The sequence below is a fragment of the Phoenix dactylifera genome, chromosome 17 (genome assembly GCF_051530095.1).
Source record: "Phoenix dactylifera cultivar Ajwa chromosome 17, Ajwa_hap1_PhDact_Kaust_v1.1, whole genome shotgun sequence".
Taxonomy (NCBI): domain Eukaryota; kingdom Viridiplantae; phylum Streptophyta; class Magnoliopsida; order Arecales; family Arecaceae; genus Phoenix; species Phoenix dactylifera.
In genome coordinates, this window is record NC_143206.1 from 18,254,365 (window position 1) to 18,277,094 (window position 22,730).

Sequence of the window (22,730 nt, forward strand, 5' to 3'; positions counted from 1 at the left end):
TTCAGAACGAGCCGGAGCTCGGGCTCGTAATCGGGCTCGGGCTCGATAACAGAGCATTTTTCTCTATATGGTCAGATTTTTATGAATTATAGTGCTAAAATAAGATTTTTTAGTGGGAGACCAGAGCTTGTTTGGGTTCATAAGCTGTTCGGGCTCGGGCTCGGATGTAAACGAGCCTCGTATTGGGCTCGGGCTCGTTTGACTAACGAGCCGAATCCGAGCCGGGCTTTTACCAGACCGAGCCCGAGCCTAGCTTGAGCAACTCGGCTCATTAATAGCCCTATATGGCACCTCACTTGCTCCAAGACTACGTGCCAGGCGGCTTGGCGTCCGTTCTTTTGTTGTTCTACAGCTGAGATTTAATTAAATTGGAACAGGCTATCTCCCGCTAAAAATTTAAATTTCTTTTTCTTATTTTGTCAAAAATTTAAATTTATTCAAATTTATTTACAAGTGCTATAATAAGCTTTAGATTATGGACCGGATCCACTCATAACTCTATCCAAAAAAAAATAGTTAAAAAATATTATTTATTTTTTTTAATTCTATATAAATATCAAAAAAACTATTCAGGCTAAACCAATTGTGCCCTCACCTTTCTCCTTCCTGATCCCATTATGCGGCGCTCTGCTCCGGTCCCCTCCAAGTCACCCTATTCTGATTTATCATCATCGAGATGTCTGTCGCCTCTAAATTAAAGCCCCTTCCACTGCCAAATTTTAAAAAAACTCTTTGTTTACTCTACTCCACTCAATCTATCGTCGACGTAAACCGTTGGATCGTGCAATGCAAAAAAAATTTAGAGTACTTTGAAATCTGTGCAATATGTGATTCGATGGTTGATATACTAAAATAAAATCAATCATTCATTCATGCAAAAAGACACAATCCTATCCCCGGATTGTGCCTTTGAGATTCAAATTTTGGCTGACTTGGCAAATTCTAAAGAGCCTTCAAATTTTGGCTGACTTGGCAAATTCTAAAGGGCCTATTCCATAAAATGCATGACATGGCCATCTTCAAATAGATTCTTATTTAGGGATGACAATTTATGACCCAAACTATTGATTCAACCTATGAACAAATAGCTTGATTTGGATTTGACATAAACAAATTTAGATCGTAAATGGATAAACCCATCTAAACCTATTTCTTAAATAAGTTGAATTCAGATTTAAACCTTTGACCAATTTAATAACTAGATTAGATCATAACCTAACCGATTTAACCTATTTAAAATTTATTTAACCTATTTTCAATATGTTTAATCCGACCGACTTAACCTATTTTTATCCATTTAACCCATTAAAAATTCGTCTAACCCATTTAATCTGACTTGATCTATTATACAGGATCAGGATGGGTTACTAATTTAATAAATAAGTGGAATTCAAATTTAAAATTCTAACCTACTTAATAAATAGGCCGGATTTGAGTTGATAAATTTTTAATCCTATACACCCAACTCGACTTGATTGCCACCCCTAGACTCTTATCATGTAAGATAACAATGCAGAGCATTCTTGGAACTAAAACATTACCGGCTATATCAAACGTTGCTCGCATGCCAGGATTTCTATGTTCCAATAAGTCCCACCATTCATGCCAGAAGGATTTTATGCATTCTCAATTCTCATGCATCAAGAATGTAACCAAATAAGCAAGATCATTGTTCGCCTACGTAAAATTAATCCCAAGAAGAAAGCATACTGGATATCCTGGTCAACTGCAGCATGAAAAATAACTACTTCACATGAACAAACCAGCAATCCAACTCAAGCCCCCAACAGATCCCATCTCATGGTGAGACTGCTAATATAAAGACCCATCATCAGGTTTACTCCATGGCCTGATAAAATGGATGTCTTTGTATTTTGCGATGGATATCATTTTAACATAAGTAGATACAAGGAATCATAAGGAGGTGCGAGCATATATTCCTTCCATAAATCATTAAATAGCAGACCTCACCAGGTTTTTGTACTTGGACAGAGAAGGAATCAGCCAAAGGGATTGAATCACAAAGCTTCCTTCAAATGGCATAAATTTTATCGACCTCAGATTCAGAAAAATCAGAATTATGATGCCATGAGGTTGAGCCACTCCTTGATGATTTCGCTCTCTTCCTGATAGAACGGGTGTGCTTGGACTTCACTACATAGTAAGTCATGGTCCCGAGAACTCCAGCCATTGTCACCCCGCCTATTAGTGTAACCAAGATAGCTGCCCATTGGAAATGCCGACCCACCACAATGTAAGAAGAGGCGATAAATGCAACAGTTGTGCACACAGAAGCCAGCCACATCAACTTGTTAATCACCTCCACAACCCGTCTCTCTGTTTTTGTTTCCCCCCTAACAAGGGTGATCTGCACCACCACCACAGCCAAAGATGTGAAAAGGGAAATAGCATTGAAAATGAAAAATATTTTGAACGACGCGTACTGAACAGCTACTGCCACTCCGTCATCTTTATTTCCACCTGGCACTGTAAAGATGGCAGAAAATGCCACCGTGGCAAAGAGCACGGCAACCACGGTGACCGAGTTGGTGGCATTGTTGATGCCTGCCCTGTGGAGTTTCCTGAGCCCCTTGGCAATTCCATGGACATTCTTGTTGGTTTTTCTAGTCTGCTCTAGCTGTGTATGAACATCTTTCTTGATCTCAGTTACAGTCTTCCGCAGCTCATCTCGAGGCTGGTTTAGATCATTAGCCCTGACTGCGCCATAACGAGATAAGCATTCCTTAATATCAGCAGACTCTTCTGAGAGAGGTAGACTTTCCGCTATGTCAAAAGCTGTTTTGTGGTCTCTCGTCAGTGCATTTACGTGGGTGTCTGGTAGGAGCAACAGAACATCAACTATCTGCAAGAATAAAGAGATAAATCTAATTTTAGCAAGATAACAGAAACTGCAAACTTCTCATTGCTTGAAACTATTGAACTCCTCATGCAAGATATGTAACAACTCAGGACCTCATCCAAAATGACTAGCCGGAAAGTATTATTTGGGTTCCTTGATCCTGTATAAGTACCCAAAATCTACCCAGCAAATAACCGATGTGGGACTAAACACACGCTCGCACGGGTCCTCATATACTCCCTCCATTCAAGCCCTGACGTCTTCGTCAGGCTAAGGGTTCAAATCTATTCAAATCTAATCACAAACACCACGATTGGCCCGTGTCAGCTCCAATGGATCCATGCTGCAGTGTCCCCTAGTCCACATAGGTTATGGGTCAGGTTGGCTCTGATACCATTTGTAACAACCCAGGACCTAACCCAAAATGGCTAGCCGGAAGGTATTATTTAGATTCCTTGATCCTGTATAAGTACCCAAGATCTACCCAGCGAATAACCGATGTGGGACTAAACACACGCCCGCACGGATCCTCACAAGATAATATGCTCAAAAACACTGCACTCGAGTTTTTGAGTCCTTAGTTTTCTGTTTATAGCAGTGCAACTTAGTATGTTTTTTGGTTATAGCAAAAAATAAAAAAATAAATAAAGGGTATCATATTCAAGCTCCCTTGGTTTTACACATATATGGACCCAGAAATTGCAGTAACAAAATAGATAATAAACTTGCGCATGATTAGTTATTATTTTACAGTAGATTAATACTACAAAATATTAATAAACCAAATATTTTCATAACCAAGAGTTTTCTTAAAGAATTGGCATTTTCCAGCAAATCTTATGCTGGCAGTGGTGGAGACAACTCGGGATGATGAACTAACTTTCACTAATATCAAGGTAACTAACCAAATAACTCCAATTCGGAATAAAAAACAATACTAGAATTTCAAGACTATAACCGTTCTCCGTTCCATGAGCAAGTAGATTTGCAGAAACATGTAGAAATTTCTACCAAGTAGCAACAAATATAAGTAAACAGTGATAGAGGATAAAGCAGATGAAAACCAAAACCCATAATGGTCATATCCATGGCCCTTCCTAAAGAGTGCCACATGAAGTAAGGGGATTAAAATATTCTAAATTTCTTCATTATTATTATTATTTTTAAGATGGGTGTTTTGTTTTGGATCTACTTCCATTATTTTAAAGACAATTCAATCTTTAAAGGACTGAAGCACCAAAATGAGATGATGCACTTGATAGTTACAATCTAAATACCTAGAAGTAGATGATAGGCATATTCATTAACATGAGCTTGCTCTGGTTTATTCTAGAAGGGTAAGCTTCCTCTCAACAGCGTTTGTCAAATGGATACTAATTCTTTAAGATCTTCCAATCAGAAAAGCTAGGCCTACGACCGATGACGTGGCCAGATGGATTCTTAGTTATACAACTAGTGGATAAAGGAAGAAACTGAAACATTATATAGAAATGAATGAATATGATGACAGGAAAACTCTTGACTAATTTGATATGGGGAAAGAACGGAAAAATGCTGTGAAAAGCCAACTACTCCATATGACCGATGCTTTAATCACATCCAAATCATCAGTCATTGCCAAATGGAGTGTTATCCAATGGTTCAAACTATGTAATCTTCACTGGCTTGCAAAATAACTGATCAGAAGGTAAACTTTTCATAAAACATACTTCAAAGTCTCTGGTTCCAGCCTATTTTAAGTGTCAACACTTAAAGCAAATGCAGTCAAGGAAAATATGGAAAGGGTGTTAATGTCCAAACATCAACCATGTAGGAAAACTGAATGCAGCCAATCTAGAAAATCCCAAATCCGAGTTCGAATTCATAGAGCATCAAATGTGCATTTAAACAAAAAGTTAAGATGAATCAGTGATAACCACAAAAGCATCATAAAGCAGTACCTCTGCCCTCTTCTTTCTTGTAGCAACATGCAATGCTGTGTTCCCAGCTCTGTCGGGTAGCATTACAATAGCTGGATCAGCATCCACAAGGGCTTTAACAACTGCAGTACTTGTTCCCTTCACTGCCATGTGCAAAGCAGTTTGCCCCTTTTTATCAGTCCTTCGGGCAAGTTGTGGATCCTTTTCTAGCAATGCTTTTACAATTTCGACATGCCCCTGCCGAGCAGAAAAGTGAAGAGCATTTTTCCCATTGTTTTTTGACAGCTCAATTAAGCTAGCATCATGTGCTAGCAACAGATTCACTATTTCAGTATGACCTCTAGTTGCTGCAGATATAAGCGGAGTTGCATTTGATGGACCAAATGTTCTGCAAAGGGTTGGGTCATGGTCCAAAAGTACCTTGACAATAGCTGCATATAACTAGTTAGTAACAGATGTGCTACGTAAAAGGCGAAGAAATGGAGAAGAAAGATAGGGAGGGGGCTGGACCTTAAACAACAAATTAGAGGAGAGTAGGGTGAAGGGAGGTTGCTTAAACATCAATTTGAGACTTATGAATAAGCAGAGTTTTTTTTCCTAAATTTGGTCAATCACCACAAGCATGGAGTTGCTACATTTGGAGCCAAGGTTCACCATACCGGTACCGGACTCTGTACCGGTACCACACTAGCATAGTGTCGGTACGGTACGGTGCAAAAAAATTTTGGCATACCGAAGATCGGTACGCCACCCGTACCGGTACCAGTACCGAACCGGTATGGTATGGTACACCCAATACCGTCTGATACGAAACGACATACCATGTTTGAAGCTCATTTCAGCATTTATGGCTACACCATCAATGGCAATAATTAACAAATTAATATCATCTTCAAGTGAATCACATCCAGCTCTATAGGTGTAGACTTGTCGGCTTGCACATTCAGCTTAATATTTGGTCCATAGCACCCTATGCGCAGAGTCAAACTAAAGATAAGAGAAACTTTAGAATTCTTAATACATATTTAAGGAGTACAGAGCTTCCCAATCTTTAACAGTCTGACAGCAATAATTCAAAACTTCAGCACCCTTCGTACCAATAATAAATAGAGTGAAATCATTCACGGAGGACACAATCGGAAGAAGGTTACCTCGTCCAGGCCAGGTTTAACTTAAAGTTGACCTACAAGAACAGCTAAAGACAAAAGCACAAATTTAACAAAAGAACTTGCACACTGATACAGAAAGAATTATCAGCAAGACTAAGTGAACAGCTTATATCACTGCAGAGTATAAGTTGGGCAGTTTGGACCATTGCTAAGACATACCTAATGTGTGCCAGTTACAAATCAACCACTAGATGTCTTCTATTATCATGAATATTATCGACATAACACATGACTAATGATAACTGCACAAAGGTGTAAATTGTCACAAAACCATACATCAAGTAGGTAGTACAAAATTCTTGATGAAAACTTGTTGATAAGAGTGATTAGTGGGTTGCCTGCAACTTCACCAACAGAAGTACAAAACCCTCCTATCTCTGACCACCTACACCAAATTTCATGATTCAATTTCAACCCGAACCTATTCGCTGATTTTAAGACCAAGCAAGTAACAAATAAATTTATCTGAGATAGAAAGGTGAGAAGCACGCAGGTTTCTTATTCATCTGATAGATCAAGTACATTCAAGCTCTGCATCTAGTAGAGAAAAAGGATATTATAAAGAAGTATAAAGAGATGCAGGTAGCCAATCAATTCCAAAATTTTGAAAAAGAACTCTAGTGCAGTGATTAAGAGATTCATTAACATCTTTCTAGTGAGTCTCAAATCCAACTTGATTTCAGTTTTTCCCTCCTGAGGTCACCTGTCCAGCTTGGGACATAAGTTGTACACCAAACTAATTCAAGGGAAAAGCATACTTGTGAAAATTATAAAACCTTATAAGCCATAACAAATTTGGTAAGGACAAACTATTCCAGACCAACGTAATAGATAAGACATGACTGAAATTAAACACATTCTAAGCTCCACTCACCTTGATGCCCTTCTCGCACAGCGATATGGAAAGCATCATAACCCGACCTGTTCTTCCTCAAAAGACTCTCCCGATCAGTGTACTTAAGCAGCTCGACCACCACGTCAAGGAACCCCTTCTCCGCTGCTATAAACAAAGCGGTCTCGTCCACTTCATTGATGTCATTCACGACCGCTGACCGAATCTCCGCCACCTCCGCATCGAATTCCGCCCCGACGGCCGTCCCCGTCATCTGGGCATCGATCTCGCCCAGGATCCGCCTCACTGCTGCCAGATCTCCTCGGTGCGCCGCCAAGTGAAGCTCCGTGTCGTTGTGCCGCCCGGTCACCTGCTTCACATACTTCTTTTTCCCGGCCTGGTCCATCTTTTTTCCCGAGTTTGAGAGCACCAGCGACGGCGACGCCTGGTCCATCCGCTTCCCGGAATTGGAGAGCACCAGAACCGGGGTGGCGGGCGACGCCGACGGTGACGCCTGGTCCATCTGCTTCCCGGAATTGGAGAGCACCAGAACCGGCCCGCAGGCAGACGCCGTCCGTAAAATCGGGGATGCCGACGGTGATCCCGGGTCCATCCGCTTGGCGGAGCTGGAGAGGACCAGCGCCGGTGAGTGCGCCGCCCGGGGCGACGGCGACGGGAGCGGCGAGTTGGGGCTCCGGCCGGGGCTGACGCTCGTCGTTCCCATCTCCAGATCCCTCTCTCCTCCTTCATCGAAATCAATATAAATTAAAAAAAAAAAACCCATCAAAATTGGTTCGAAAAATCGGAAATTTAGACTAGAAAAAATGAGGAGAGGGTTTACCATCCTCCATCGTCGTCCTCTCCGCCATCGGTTCAAACCCTAGACGCGAATCGCCCTCGCTAGGGCTTCGAAGCCATGGGTCTTGGACAGAAAAAAGACACGGCCGAAGAGAAAAAGAGAGACAGGACGAACGGGGCGAACGAGGAAAACAGAAAATTATATTTTTATCTGCATTTTAATGTTTCGTTTTTCTTGCTTTCATGGAAAATTCGCATGAGACAACGAACTACCTGTTTCTTCACGTGGTTGCAGGGGATCGGGGTGGTGCGTTTCGCGCGAAAGAGGGATTCACCTTTCTTCCCGCGAATCCACCGTTGGATCGTCCATCACACAACTCTCAAAGCACTCCGAATTCGGCTCCCTCCATATTTGGGACGTGAAATCTTCGCGCGAAAGATCCAGGTGGATCGTGTCGGGGCCGGGTCTAGTTTGACCTGGAGCGGAACTTCAGTGGACTACGGGTCCGACGTTTGAATCCAGATGGAATTAAGTTTTGGGTTGGTCTCGATGAGGTCGGTCCTTAGTTTGGGTCCATACGACTCGATTTTATTGGTCGATCGAGTTCTATTAGGATATTGGTCTGATCTTGGAAAATCCATAGCCAAAGGTTTAGATTTGTCCTCTGTTGAAACCTGGAGAAAATATAGGCTAAAATAAATCTAATCTTAATTAATATCTTGTTTTCTATCTGAAAATAACAACGGAATATCTTTTTGTCTTTTTCCTTGATGTCTATAATGGATTTAAGAGTGTTTGGCGTTACATGAAAGTACTACTGTTACAGCTCAAAGTTTAGAGTGTTTGCCTGTATATTATGTTATATACCTCTGCAGCTCAACTTGCATAGATTTGCAGTTCACACTCATGCCATCGGTCTACATTGAATTCATCCCTTTGCAATCTTTCGGTATAATTTTTTACACTTTACGATCCATAGTATCATTGGCATCACAAATCAACTTTAGCGATCATTACTTCGATAATATGATCATCTCATTTAATAATCAGCTGAGACGTTCTTAACCTTGATAACGGTTGTTTTGATTTGGATTCATCAGCATGGTGAATATCTAAGAACTATTTGGCAGTATGAGGTTGTAGGGACGACAACTGCAATGGAAAGGACAGGCAGATTAATTGGAAGCATAACATTACAGAACTGCCTAGAAAGAGGCATTTCTCTTTGCATGGTATTTTGTATGGAAAAAATAGTGTAGATTTGGTGACCAAGTGATGAGGACATCAGAGCCCTTCATCCAGATGATCCTGAGCCCCCGGATTGAGCCAGACCCGTTTATTTGCATATTTATTTTATTATTTTATTTTTGGGCTTATTTGCATTTTAGGGCTTATTTGTGGTTTATTTTATTTCTGGGCTTATTTGCATTTTAGGGCTTATTTGTGTTATTTGTGGGTTCATTAGGATTTATTTCTGTGTAAGGGGGGTTTATGCAAGTTGTGTATTTGGGCCCTATATATAGGGAACTATTTTCATGATTAGGGTTTAATGAATGATTAAGAATTTCTTTTCCCCCCAGATCTTATTCTTCCTCCTCCTCCTCCCCTTCTCTTCTTCCTGTGTCTCTAGAACCTCTTCTTCCTTCTTCCTCTCTTGTTCTTCCTTCTTCTCCTCTTTTTCCGCATTTGGTCCGGCATCAACTTGGTATCAGAGCCTCGGCTTTGCCCCTGTGCCAAAGCCCCAGATCCTACACAGCGCCTTTCTTCTTTGCTGCCATTTGAATAGTCACCCCCACGCCCGCTGCACAGCTTCACCCCACCGCCTCCGCCTCCGCCTTTCTCCTTTGACTTCCCACTGCCCACTACCACCCGCTTCCATCATCAAGCCTTCCAAAAAAAAAAAAAACAAACCTTTGCAGGTTCCCTGTTCCCGTGACCACCCGTCACCGCGATCGCGGCCACCGCTTCCATCCCTCACCGACGACAACACCAGCACCGCCGCTTCGACTCGCTGCCGGAGGTCGCCGTGACCCCACGGAAGCCCGCCGTCCTGATATCAACCGCGCGGCAACCGTCCTGACGGAGGAAGCTCTCGGCCGTGACCCCTGTGGCCACCGTCCGTGGCCAGATCCAGAAGTGGGACACCGCTCTCCTTCTCCGTCGCCGCCCTAACGCCTCCCTCCGCCGCTGCAACCCGGGTCGCCCGCGTCTGCCGCCAACCGCCTGCATCGGGTCCATAGAGGGGACCGCCGCCGACCTTCGCCGCAGGCCACGAAGCCGTGGCCGTGACTCGCCGCCGCCGCAGGTCGTGGAGCCGCCGTCGTGATCCCTGTCCCGGCCCGCAGCCGCCGCCGCGAAGATCGACGCCCTCCCGAATCCGTCGGGAGGTTGAAGAAAGACTCAGGGTAACGGGGAGTTCTCAACCCGTTAACCCACAACCCGTAACCCGGGTCCAAAAAAAAAAAAAAAAAGTTTCACGTGACCCACACGTGACGGGTCCGTAAAGGGTATCGGATCGGGTCAAACCCGTTAACCCGAATCCTAACGGGTCTGAGTTAAAAAAAGTAAAAAGAAAAAAAGAAAAACAAAAAGAAAAAAAAAAGGAGAAAAAAAAAAAAAGGTACCTGTTCATCTTCCTCACCGTGAGCACCCTCGCCACCGCCTTCGTCCGCCGTCGCCGCCCGCCTCGCCGCCTTGCCACCGCCTTCGTCCGCCTTCGTCACCGCGGCCGTCCACAGCGCCGCCCGTCCTTGCCGCGACCGCCGTCGCCGTTCCACCGCAGCGCCGCCTTCGTCTTGCCGCCCTCGCAACCGCCGGTCCGAGCATTTTTTCCACCACGCCGCTCCGCCTGGCCGCCTTCGCCACCCCCACCGCTTCTTCTCCGATCGCACGCCGCCCACTGCTGCCTCCGCCTCGCCGCAACCTTCCGAACTCCCATCGCCGTCCCCTCCACCAAAGCCCCTCGCCGCCTCCGGCTTGCCCTCCGTTTGCCGCTGCACCAGACCGCCGCCACCTGCCTGCCGCCTCCTCTGCTCCGCCGCCGGCCGTCCCCATCTCGAACCCCTGTCACCTTCCGCCGCCCCTCTTCCCCTCAAACCCCTTCCTATCTGGCCGATCCCACGCGCCTCCCACCCTCCTTCTAAAGTCAACACGGGCCGACCCCAGGCCCACGCAGCAGGAGCCTGCCCCGACTCTCTCTCACGAGCCCAAGTCAGCAGGCCGAGCCACTGCAGAGCCCCTTTCAACGGGCCTTTTCTTCTCCAGGGGGGCCACACCACCCCCTCCCTCCTCCCTTTTCAAGCCCATCAGCTGCACTTCGCTTCTGATAGTCGCCCCAGACCTCGAACGCACCATTCTGGTTGACTGCATCCGCCACAGGTGATAGGTTTCCATTTTTCTTGGATTTGTTCATTTAATTATGTTCTAGTTCTCTTGCATGATAGCCATATACTTGAAAATTTATATTGTTGTCAAAATTCAGAACATAGAACCCCTACTTTCAAACCCATCCTATTTGCCCTATTAAAATCTAAATATTAAATTAGCACACCCTAACAACTGGATGCTTCTCAACATTCTTCGATCATATTGATTTAGGATCAGAACAACTGTACTACTTGATTGCAATCTAACTTCTTAAATTGAATAATCTTAATCCTTAATTCTGAATAACCGAAGTAAAAATCAGCAACATTTAAATTTTAAGTTATTATTGTGAAGACTTGCTGATTTCTGAAGTCATAACAGATTGCATTAGTAGGTTGTCCAGCATCAACTTTTGTCACGACCCCCGTCCCGTTCCCGGCGGGCCGCCGCGACGGTCCTAGGGTGCGGGTAGGCATAAGGCCACCAGCCACCGCGTAGAACCCTACTACCTATCAATCATCAATAAATCTTGAAAAATTTGGCATGATGCATGCACAAAATGATCACTTTTCCTATAGTGACCTGTCAGGATTATCTCAATACATACAACACACTACCTGTCAGAGCAGCAATCACATAATCCGTCACATAATGAACCTGGACAATATATATCAATACAATATCTCAGGCATATAACTCATATGTATAAAAATCTGGTTCCCATTCCATCCATGGTCAAACCCATATCCACAACAGGATCTATGACTGTAACTATACACTATATACAATAGAAGGTTTATAATACACCAAAAGGGTATAAACCTCTATCTACATTATACTATACTATACTATGGAGCGGCACAGCTAGCAGGCAACCACTAATCCTGCTCTTCTCTATACAATACCTGCCCTGCAATCAAAAACACCAAACTGGGGAGTGAGTATATAAATACTCAGTGAGTGGAGTAGAGAGTACTATGCACATGAGACAGAATATAATCATGGCTCGAGATGAAATCTCAAGATCAATAACAAGATGAACATGAACTCAACATAAAGAATATGGAGTAAATCATCAATATCACCACAATCAATATCAACTCATCTGAAGCATATATGGAATAATCAAGTCAACATATATGCTACTCATGAATATGTTCAACAGGTCATAGTACTGAATCATATAAATCAGGTGTCAATAGGCTGAATCATCAACAAGACAGCTATCGGGAGGTGGGTTTTACGCCCCAGGCGAACCAGCAACAACTCCCTACTGCCATATGCATACATCGAATATGACACCACACCAATATGTAAATCATCACTAGACAGCTGTCGGAAGGTGGGTTTTACGCCCCAGGCGAACCAGCAACAACTCCCTACTGTCACATGCATATGCAGGATAAGACACCATACTGATAACATAAATGCTAGACAGCTATCGGGAGGTGGGTTTTACGCCCCAGGCGAACCAGCAACAACTCCCTACTGTCACATGCATATGCAGGATAAGACACCACACTGATCATATAAATGCTGGCCAGTATCCAGAACAGAAATCCATCTCACATCTACATACTAAACGGCACCTCGCGGGAATTCTACATCCGCGGAAAGCCATACTGCACCTCGCGGGGTCTTACTATGCCCGGCGGCAAGCAGAATATAAGTCGTAGGACCGGCCGATCCTACGCCTAGGGCCGTGTCCCCCCCTAGGAAGGGACTGGGCTCCGCCCACCCAGAAGGCTACTATGTGCACAAAGGCCGATGTTCAACCCCATCGACTATAGGTGTCCTGCAGATACTGTCAAGCCATGCATGAATGCCATAATGCACCCTCCCAATACTCTACTAAAAGGAGCATAATTAAGACTACCACTCACTCGACTCCGACCCAATCATAAACTAACATCAGGTTTGGGAGTGAGGGGTCAAGGGTGTGCAATGCAACTCAATATACCACTTACAAGTCTTTGAAATAGAGGAAATGAAATCAATTTACAAAAGAAGTCATTTCACAATTCAGATCCAATTTAATTACTCATAAAGAGTATAATCAAGGTTACCACTTACAAGTATTTGAAATAGAGGAAATGAAATCAATTTACAAAAGAAGTCATTTCACAATTCAGATCCAATTTAATTACTCATAAAGAGTATAATCAAGGCTACCACTTATAAGTCTTTGAAATAGAGGAAATGAAATCAATTTACAAAAGAAGTCATTTCACAATTCAGATCCAATTTAATTACTCATAAACCCCTCGTAATTCTTCTCAATGTTTCCTCAAATGCATGTACAGAATAATCAAGCATGGAGAATCAAGATTATAGAGGAATCTACTACAATATCAATCAATATGCTCAAGTGGAATCAATTCACACTTGGCGACATTTATGAAAATGAATTAAGAAAGCTCATGGTGCAAAGTACATGACTCCCACTCACCTGTCAATCTGGCACAGCCCTGATACGCCTCCAAAACTTTATGGTAGGCAGTAGGGGCTTCTTCTTCTTGCTTCCTAACTTCTTGCCCAACTGTGACATGCATTTATAATACATTTAGTCTTGTATCAAGGTCATAATCTACGTGTCAATTATAATATAGGGAACTTTAATTGATTCAACTCCCATGTTCTCTAAATCTTTTCTTTTCTTTCTTTTTTTCCCTTTTTAATTAATTAACTCACCATTTATGTGTATTAGGGACTCCTTTGCATGAGTACAAGGTCCCTTTTTGCTTGATCTAGGCTTAATACTCTATTATAGCATGAAATCCCTTATTTTCCACCCGGATGAACAGTAACCCGGACCGACAGCCGGTTACTTCATCCCGGGTTTGATCCACTTTTTAGACTTCAAATTTGATGAAATTTTTACCTAACATTCTACACTCATAGAGGATTCCAGAATAGTAATATGCATCACTATCGGAGGCCGTTTGACCCCCGAAATAATTCGCCGAAGTTGAGACTTCGACACAGTTTTTCCGTAATACCGGAAAAATTTGTCGAAATCCGATTCTTCCTCTTTTAACCACCTCTACAACCCTTATCCGACCCCTCTAGACTATATCCACCCTTTGTATAGCCTAATGTCACCAAAAGACTAGATAGGGACGGATATTTACCTTTTTCTTTTTGGAAATCGAGGTCCTTGCGTAGAGGGGAAGGAGATCTACGTTTTTCCCTTCAGCTAGAAGTGCAACCGGAATCTCCTTCCTCTTTCTTTCTTCCTTTCCTTTCCTCTTCCTTTCTTCCTTTCCTTCTTCTTCTTCTCTTTTTCTTTCTCTCTGTGTCGTCTGAGAACCCCCTCCCTCTTTCTCTCGGTTTCATCAGCTCAAACCCTCCAATTAAATCACATCAAAACACTATTCACCCTTTGTTTAATATTATTAAATTCCCATTTTGCCCCTAACACTTCAACATATCTACCGTTATGCCATTAACTTTTGATTCCTTCCAATTTTACCCTTACCACTTCAACGCATCTATAACTATGCCATTATCTTTTGATTCCTTCCTATTTTACCCCTATATCAATTTTAAAGGACTATTCTATCCCTTTTTATATATAAAAAAAAAAATTTGGGGTTATTACATCCTCCCCCCCTTATATAAAATTCGTCCTCGAATTTAAAAGAGTAAATTATCTGATTACTCAAAGGGGTGAGTGTATCTGCTCTTCATATTCTGCTCGGTGTGGTATTGGAAATCAAATCAATTAGAAGTGTTTTACCTTCTATCTCTACCACACAGGTAGGATACACATACTTCGCTTTTATACTATCCCCTTAAACTCCGAGGTTCTGAGCCTCAGAAATTCCTGTACAGTAATCCCCTCATCATCTAGAGCTCGCCTGGCCAAACTTCTTGGCACAGGTACAGGAGGTGGGATGGATACTACTGACGGGGCAGGAGATTTCCCCCGAGCAATCTGCTCCCTCAGAGCCTGATTCTCCGCCAGTAACTGTTCCATCAATGTATCTCTACTTCCTACCTCTCCTTGATCATTAACCCTCCGTCTATCAGCAGGAGGAGATTTTTCTCTTTGGGGCTCGACATGTGCGGAACCCGCATCCAATACTATATTTGGCTCCATCCTCTTTCCAGGACGAGCAGGTCCTCTCCTTGGAGGTATTCTTTATATGTCTCTAAAAGAGTTAAAAAAAAGAGGGTAGTCGTTACACACTGAGTCATAATATATTTTACTGAATTGTAAATGACTCATAAATTAATATATAGAAAAATCCTATGCTCCATAGTATAATCCTATACTTAATCCTGACTCATCCTATTGCTCTGACAGGACTCTTCTTAACCTTTGCTCTGATACCAAGCTTTGTCACGACCCCCGCCCCGTTCCCGGCGGGCCGCCGCGACGGTCCTAGGGTGCGGGTAGGCATAAGGCCACCAGCCACCGCGTAGAACCCTACTACCTATCAATCATCAATAAATCTTGAAAAATTTGGCATGATGCATGCACAAAATGATCACTTTTCCTATAGTGACCTGTCAGGATTATCTCAATACATACAACACACTACCTGTCAGAGCAGCAATCACATAATCCGTCACATAATGAACCTGGACAATATATATCAATACAATATCTCAGGCATATAACTCATATGTATAAAAATCTGGTTCCCATTCCATCCATGGTCAAACCCATATCCACAACAGGATCTATGACTGTAACTATACACTATATACAATAGAAGGTTTATAATACACCAAAAGGGTATAAACCTCTATCTACATTATACTATACTATACTATGGAGCGGCACAGCTAGCAGGCAACCACTAATCCTGCTCTTCTCTATACAATACCTGCCCTGCAATCAAAAACACCAAACTGGGGAGTGAGTATATAAATACTCAGTGAGTGGAGTAGAGAGTACTATGCACATGAGACAGAATATAATCATGGCTCGAGATGAAATCTCAAGATCAATAACAAGATGAACATGAACTCAACATAAAGAATATGGAGTAAATCATCAATATCACCACAATCAATATCAACTCATCTGAAGCATATATGGAATAATCAAGTCAACATATATGCTACTCATGAATATGTTCAACAGGTCATAGTACTGAATCATATAAATCAGGTGTCAATAGGCTGAATCATCAACAAGACAGCTATCGGGAGGTGGGTTTTACGCCCCAGGCGAACCAGCAACAACTCCCTACTGCCATATGCATACATCGAATATGACACCACACCAATATGTAAATCATCACTAGACAGCTGTCGGAAGGTGGGTTTTACGCCCCAGGCGAACCAGCAACAACTCCCTACTGTCACATGCATATGCAGGATAAGACACCATACTGATAACATAAATGCTAGACAGCTATCGGGAGGTGGGTTTTACGCCCCAGGCGAACCAGCAACAACTCCCTACTGTCACATGCATATGCAGGATAAGACACCACACTGATCATATAAATGCTGGCCAGTATCCAGAACAGAAATTCATCTCACATCTACATACTAAACGGCACCTCGCGGGAATTCTACATCCGCGGAAAGCCATACTGCACCTCGCGGGGTCTTACTATGCCCGGCGGCAAGCAGAATATAAGTCGTAGGACCGGCCGATCCTACGCCTAGGGCCGTGTCCCCCCCTAGGAAGGGACTGGGCTCCGCCCACCCAGAAGGCTACTATGTGCACAAAGGCCGATGTTCAACCCCATCGACTATAGGTGTCCTGCAGATACTGTCAAGCCATGCATGAATGCCATAATGCACCCTCCCAATACTCTACTAAAAGGAGCATAATTAAGACTACCACTCACTCGACTCCGACCCAATCATAAACTAACATCAGGTTTGGGAGTGAGGGGTCAAGGGTGTGCAATGCAACTCAATATACCACTTACAAGTCTTTGAAATAGAGGAAATGAAATCAATTTACAAAAGAAGTCATTTCACAATTCAGATCCAATTTAATTACTCATAAAGAGTATAATCAAGGTTACCACTTACAAGTATTTGAAATAGAGGAAATGAAATCAATTTACAAAAGAAGTCATTTCACAATTCAGATCCAATTTAATTACTCATAAAGAGTATAATCAAGGCTACCACTCATAAGTCTTTGAAATAGAGGAAATAAAATCAATTTACAAAAGAAGTCATTTCACAATTCAGATCCAATTTAATTACTCATAAACCCCTCGTAATTCTTCTCAATGTTTCCTCAAATGCATGTACAGAATAATCAAGCATGGAGAATCAAGATTATAGAGGAATCTACTACAATATCAATCAATATGCTCAAGTGGAATCAATTCACACTTGGCGACATTTATGAAAATGAATTAAGGAAGCTCATGGTGCAAAGTACATGACTCCCACTCACCTGTCAATCTGGCACAGCCCTGATACGCCTCCAAAACTTTATGGTAGGCAGTAGGGGCTTCTTCTTCTTGCTCCCTAACTTCTTGCCCAACTGTGACATGCATTTATAATACATTTAGTCTTGTATCAAGGTCATAATCTACGTGCCAATTATAATATAGGGAACTTTAATTGATTCAACTCCCATGTTCTCTAAATCTTTTCTTTTCTTTCTTTTTTTTCCTTTTTAATTAATTAACTCACCATTTATATGTATTAGGGACTCCTTTGCATGAGTACAAGGTCCCTTTTTGCTTGATCTAGGCTTAATACTCTATTATAGCATGAAATCTCTTATTTTCCACCCGGATGAACAGTAACCCGGACCGACAGCCGGTTACTTCATCCCGGGTTTGATCCACTTTTCAGACTTCAAATTTGATGAAATTTTTACCTAACATTCTACACTCATAGAGGATTCCAGAATAGTAATATGCATCACTATCGGAGGCCGTTTGACCCCCGAAATAATTCGCCGAAGTTGAGACTTCGACACAGTTTTTCCGTAATACCGGAAAAATTTGTCGAAATCCGATTCTTCCTCTTTTAACCACCTCTACAACCCTTATCCGACCCCTCTAGACTATATCCACCCTTTGTATAGCCTAATGTCACCAAAAGACTAGATAGGGACGGATATTTACCTTTTTCTTTTTGGAAATCGAGGTCCTTGCGTAGAGGGGAAGGAGATCTACGTTTTTCCCTTCAGCTAGAAGTGCAACCGGAATCTCCTTCCTCTTTCTTTCTTCCTTTCCTTTCCTCTTTCTTTCTTCCTTTCCTTCTTCTTCTTCTCTTTTTCTTTCTCTCTGTGTCGTCTGAGAACCCCCTCCCTCTTTCTCTCGGTTTCATCAGCTCAAACCCTCCAATTAAATCACATCAAAATACTATTCACCCTTTGTTTAATATTATTAAATTCCCATTTTGCCCCTAACACTTCAACATATCTACCGTTATGCCATTAACTTTTGATTCCTTCCAATTTTACCCTTACCACTTCAACGCATCTACAACTATGCCATTATCTTTTGATTCCTTCCTATTTTACCCCTATATCAATTTTAAAGGACTATTCTATCCCTTTTTATATATAAAAAAAAAAAAATTTGGGGTTATTACAACTTTGGTCCTACATTATAGTTATTAAGGTTTCATTAGTGACACTGCATTTCACATCATCACCCAGTGTCATCATTGCATGCCAACCTGTAGTGATATGGAGTACTATCTCAGTCAACCTAAAACCCCTGTAGCTACCATGAATTCCGACATTTTGAGGTCTATCAAGGAACAGATCGTTGCCATACGGGCTGGATACAAGGAATTCAGACAAGAGATCCGTGAGCTTGTGCAAAATTCTAGGACCCCTAAATCGCCAACCCCTGTTACAGCCCAACCTAAAATCAGTTTGGTCGCACCACCTGTAGTCCTTCCCCACTCTCCTAGGCACCAAACCCAATACTCTAGGTGTCAACAATTCGGCCACATAGCGCCCCAATGTTCCACTAAAACCTACTCGATTACTGAACCAGAAGTTAGGAACCAAGAGGCCGAATATGTCGAAGAAGTCTATGAACCAAATATAGAAGACTATGAAGAAGACTTTGAAGACGAACTTACAGAATTAGACTTTGTCCAAAATGATTCCCAAAGGGAGACTAGTGATCTAAGTACAACCAAGCCACTTCACATCACAACTGTGGAAGAGGTAGTGACAGATATTGAGAGCCAATCATCTGAATTGGCACTTGTAGCTAAAGTTACCCATGCGGAGTCCAACCTTGAACATTCCCCGGTAGTAGTTTTCCTTCTAGAGGAGTTTCATGATGCACTCCCTGATGATCTTCCGGATGCACTTTCTCCAATGCATGATATCCAACGCGCAATCGATCTAGTTCCCGGAGCATCTCTGCCCAACCTTCTACATCATAGGCTCAGACCGAATGCATATGCTAGGACCTGGAATTTAATGTTACCGACAGTTGAGTTTGCATGTAATAGTTCGGTTAACAAGTCCATAGGTATGAGTCCATTCGAAGTAGTGCATGATTACAAACCTAGGCAACCCATAGACCTGTTTTTCATGTCTCATCAGTATAGAGTCTTTGAGTCTGCACAATCAATTGTATCACATCCACATTCATTGCATCGAGAAATCAGCAATTGTAGTCACTTTAATAACTTAAAATATAAATCCTTTGCTGATTTACACAGACGTTATAATGAGTTAAGTGAAAGAGATTACATCATGATAAGAATTAGGTTTGAACGACTTTCTTCGGAAACGTTTAAGAAATTGCAAATTTGTAGTGCAGAACAGTTCAAAATCTTAAAGAAAACCAGTTCGAATGCATATGTTGTGGATCTTCCTGATGACTATGGGATTAGTGCGACATTTAATATTGAAGATTTAGTCCCATACAAAAAGATAATATTCCTGCCTTTTGACCCCTTTATTGCTATACCTGCCCATGTTGGACACCCTGCCCTATTACCTGCTGTTGAGCCACCACCTCCCAAATTTCATGCACGCAGAGAACAAATAGAACATATATTGGATGAGCAGGTTATTTCAAGCAGGAACGGTGGTTACCAACGTTACCTTGTTCGGTGGAAAGGTCGACCAAAGTCTGATGTGACGTGGATTTCCAAAGCACAGTTGCAGCGCATTGACCCCGATCTTCTGGAGCAGTACGACAGCCGGCCAGACCTGTACTCGACGGGGTCGAGTTTTTCTCACCCGGGAGGAGTTGATGGGGACATCAGAGCCCTTCATCCAGATGATCCTGAGCCCCCGGATTGAGCCAGACTCGTTTATTTGCATATTTATTTTATTATTTTATTTTTGGGCTTATTTGCATTCTAGGGTTTATTTGTGGTTTATTTTATTTCTGGGCTTATTTGCATTTTAGGGCTTATTTGTGTTATTTGTGGGTTCATTAGGATTTATTTCTGTGTAAGGGGGGTTTATGCAAGTTGTGTATTTGGGCCTTATATATAGGGAACTATTTTCATGATTAGGGTTTAATGAATGATTAAGAATTTCTTTTCCCCCCAGATCTTATTCTTCCTCCTCCTCCTCCCCTTCTCTTCTTCCCGTGTCTCTAGAACCTCTTCTTCCTTCTTCCTCTCTTGTTCTTCCTTCTTCTCCTCTTTTTCCGCATTTGTGCGGCATCACCAAGGGACTCGATCCACATGAATACTTTTGAGAAGAGTGGGAGGAATAGCTACCTACGATATGAGATGTTACTGTGGAAGAAATTTATTTTGCCTATGACTTTATTTTTTCTACCTTTTTTTGAGTTATTTGCAGCAGCACTTAGAAGATCTCGCTGGATACTGTTAATGCTTACTTGTCATAAGGTATTTCTTCAGTCTAACAAAAGGAATGAGAGCAGAAGAACAGTTACATGGACAGAGAAAGGACGTATGAAAAGAAAGGAAGCACCGTTAACATCACGAAACATCCAATGTGCAAACCACAAAAAAGGATTTCGAGTCCACCTCCACTTTTAGAAGGAACACACACCAATATTTTTATTTTATAGAAGTATTATAAAAAAATAATTTACTAGAATAAAATCAGAAGTTTGAAAAGAACATACCTGAATTGAGACATGTGATATACATTGTTCTAAAAACGTGATTCGTCCTCTACATATAGACCGATTTAGCCCGATCCAATCTGGCTGTCCCAAATGTCTTGATCCAACCTCTTTATCCCTAGCAGCCCTTGCAGAGATAAAAAACTAAAAAGACCAATCAAGTGATCAATCAACCATCTGATCAAAGAAGGATTAATCACCTGATAGCGTAGCTGGTATATTTTTAGCTCTTGTCCAAATTCCTCCAAAAACTGACATGAGATTGGTATCAGAGAGAGAGAGAGAGAGGGAGGGAGAAGACCGAACGTTAGAAACCTGCAGGCCTTCAGCAGCCACCCGCATGCACTATGGATTGCCATTTGAGGAAGATTCTCAAATTCTTCTCTCCAACATCCCCAAGCTGGAGCTGCATACAGCATGAGAATGACCAGCTAAGCTGATTTTGGAAAACTCCTTCTCCAGTCAAGATCCAGAGAAATTCGAAGAAGGATAATAATAGATGCATGCAGAACCCCTACGGAGGAGAAAGCAGCCTTTCAGATAGTGGAGAAGAAATCACAGTTCGAGAAGAGGCGATCATCAACCGTCTCGAGTGCCTGGTGGCACAAAACACATCGATCCACCCACATTCTCTCCAAGTTTTCCTAGCAAGCAAGTCGATCTCTGGTTTTCAGTTTCTTCTTCCAGCATAGCCACATGAAACATTTGATCTTGAGAGACACAGGGAGGTTCCAAAGAGAGGCATTTAACTCCCCGTTGTATTCGAAAATTGATGAAGAGATACAGAGGAGGAAGTGTCTTTACCATGCATCTTCCAAGCAAGCTGATGCTCTTCCTGTACATTAGTGCACTGCTCATGATGTATGGATCACTGTAATTTTAGATGCTTTTAGATGTGCCAGACGTATGAACCAGTTGAGAACTCTCTCTTTATAAATCACGAAAAACAAAATCAGTTTCTCCATGGCGTGGTGGTGCAGGCAGAAGATAAAGAAAAGAGGTCTCATCTGGATGGATTAGGTATGAAGGTCACCTACTTCTCCATGGCGTCCAGCCTTGTTTAGTGCTAGATGCTGGTGTCCAATGTCTAGCCAACGCCCATGAGCAGCGAGGTTCTCCAGTTGTGGAGACGATGAAGGCCAAACCAAAGCCACGGAGTTTTAGTACGCGAAATTGTTAGGTGGATCGAATCTGCCAGCTCAGCTGTAAACCAGATAAAATAAAGAGAGACTTCGAGGAGGCCGGTCATCCTCATCCTCCTCTTTCGCAAAGCAGCGGTGCTGCTGGTCATCATCTCCATCGAGGACGATGAGCTCGTCGGTGCTGTGGAAGGCACCGTTGTCGGCGTCATCACAAAGGATGGCGGGATCGGATGAGGAATAGCTATCGGTAATCATGCAGTCTAGAAGACATTATAATTTTCCACCATCCAACTAATGTTGTATGGTAGAGAATTTTCATCCCCTCTATCCCTCATGTTGCTGGTAGACCGTCTCACTCAGTATTTCACGTGGTGGAGGAGCGGCTAGCAAAAAAACCGACTCAGTCTGCAACCATATTTGTCTTTCGGTATACATACATAGTTTGGAAGGCATTACAATTTTCCACCATCCAACTAATGTTGCATGGTAGAGAATTTTCATCCCCTCTATTCCTCATGTTGCTGATAGACCGTCTCACTCAGAATTTCACGTGATAGAGGAGCGGCTAGCAAAAAAAACGACTCAGCAACCATATTTGCCTTTTGGTATACATAAACAATCTGA

General features: G+C 42.5%; 1 protein-coding gene across 1 annotated transcript; it reads right to left on the minus strand.

The window, feature by feature from the left end:
• Positions 1-1,649: 1,649 nt before the first annotated feature.
• Positions 1,650-7,887, minus strand: LOC103706628 (ankyrin repeat-containing protein ITN1-like). Its single transcript, XM_008790780.6, has 4 exons — positions 7,622-7,887; positions 6,823-7,524; positions 4,801-5,210; positions 1,650-2,863 (listed from the first exon to the last, which is right to left on the minus strand). The coding sequence occupies exons 1-4, from the start codon at positions 7,647-7,649 to the stop codon at positions 2,033-2,035; spliced, it is 1,971 nt and encodes a 656-aa protein (XP_008789002.3). The 5' UTR covers positions 7,650-7,887; the 3' UTR covers positions 1,650-2,032.
• Positions 7,888-22,730: the final 14,843 nt, after the last annotated feature.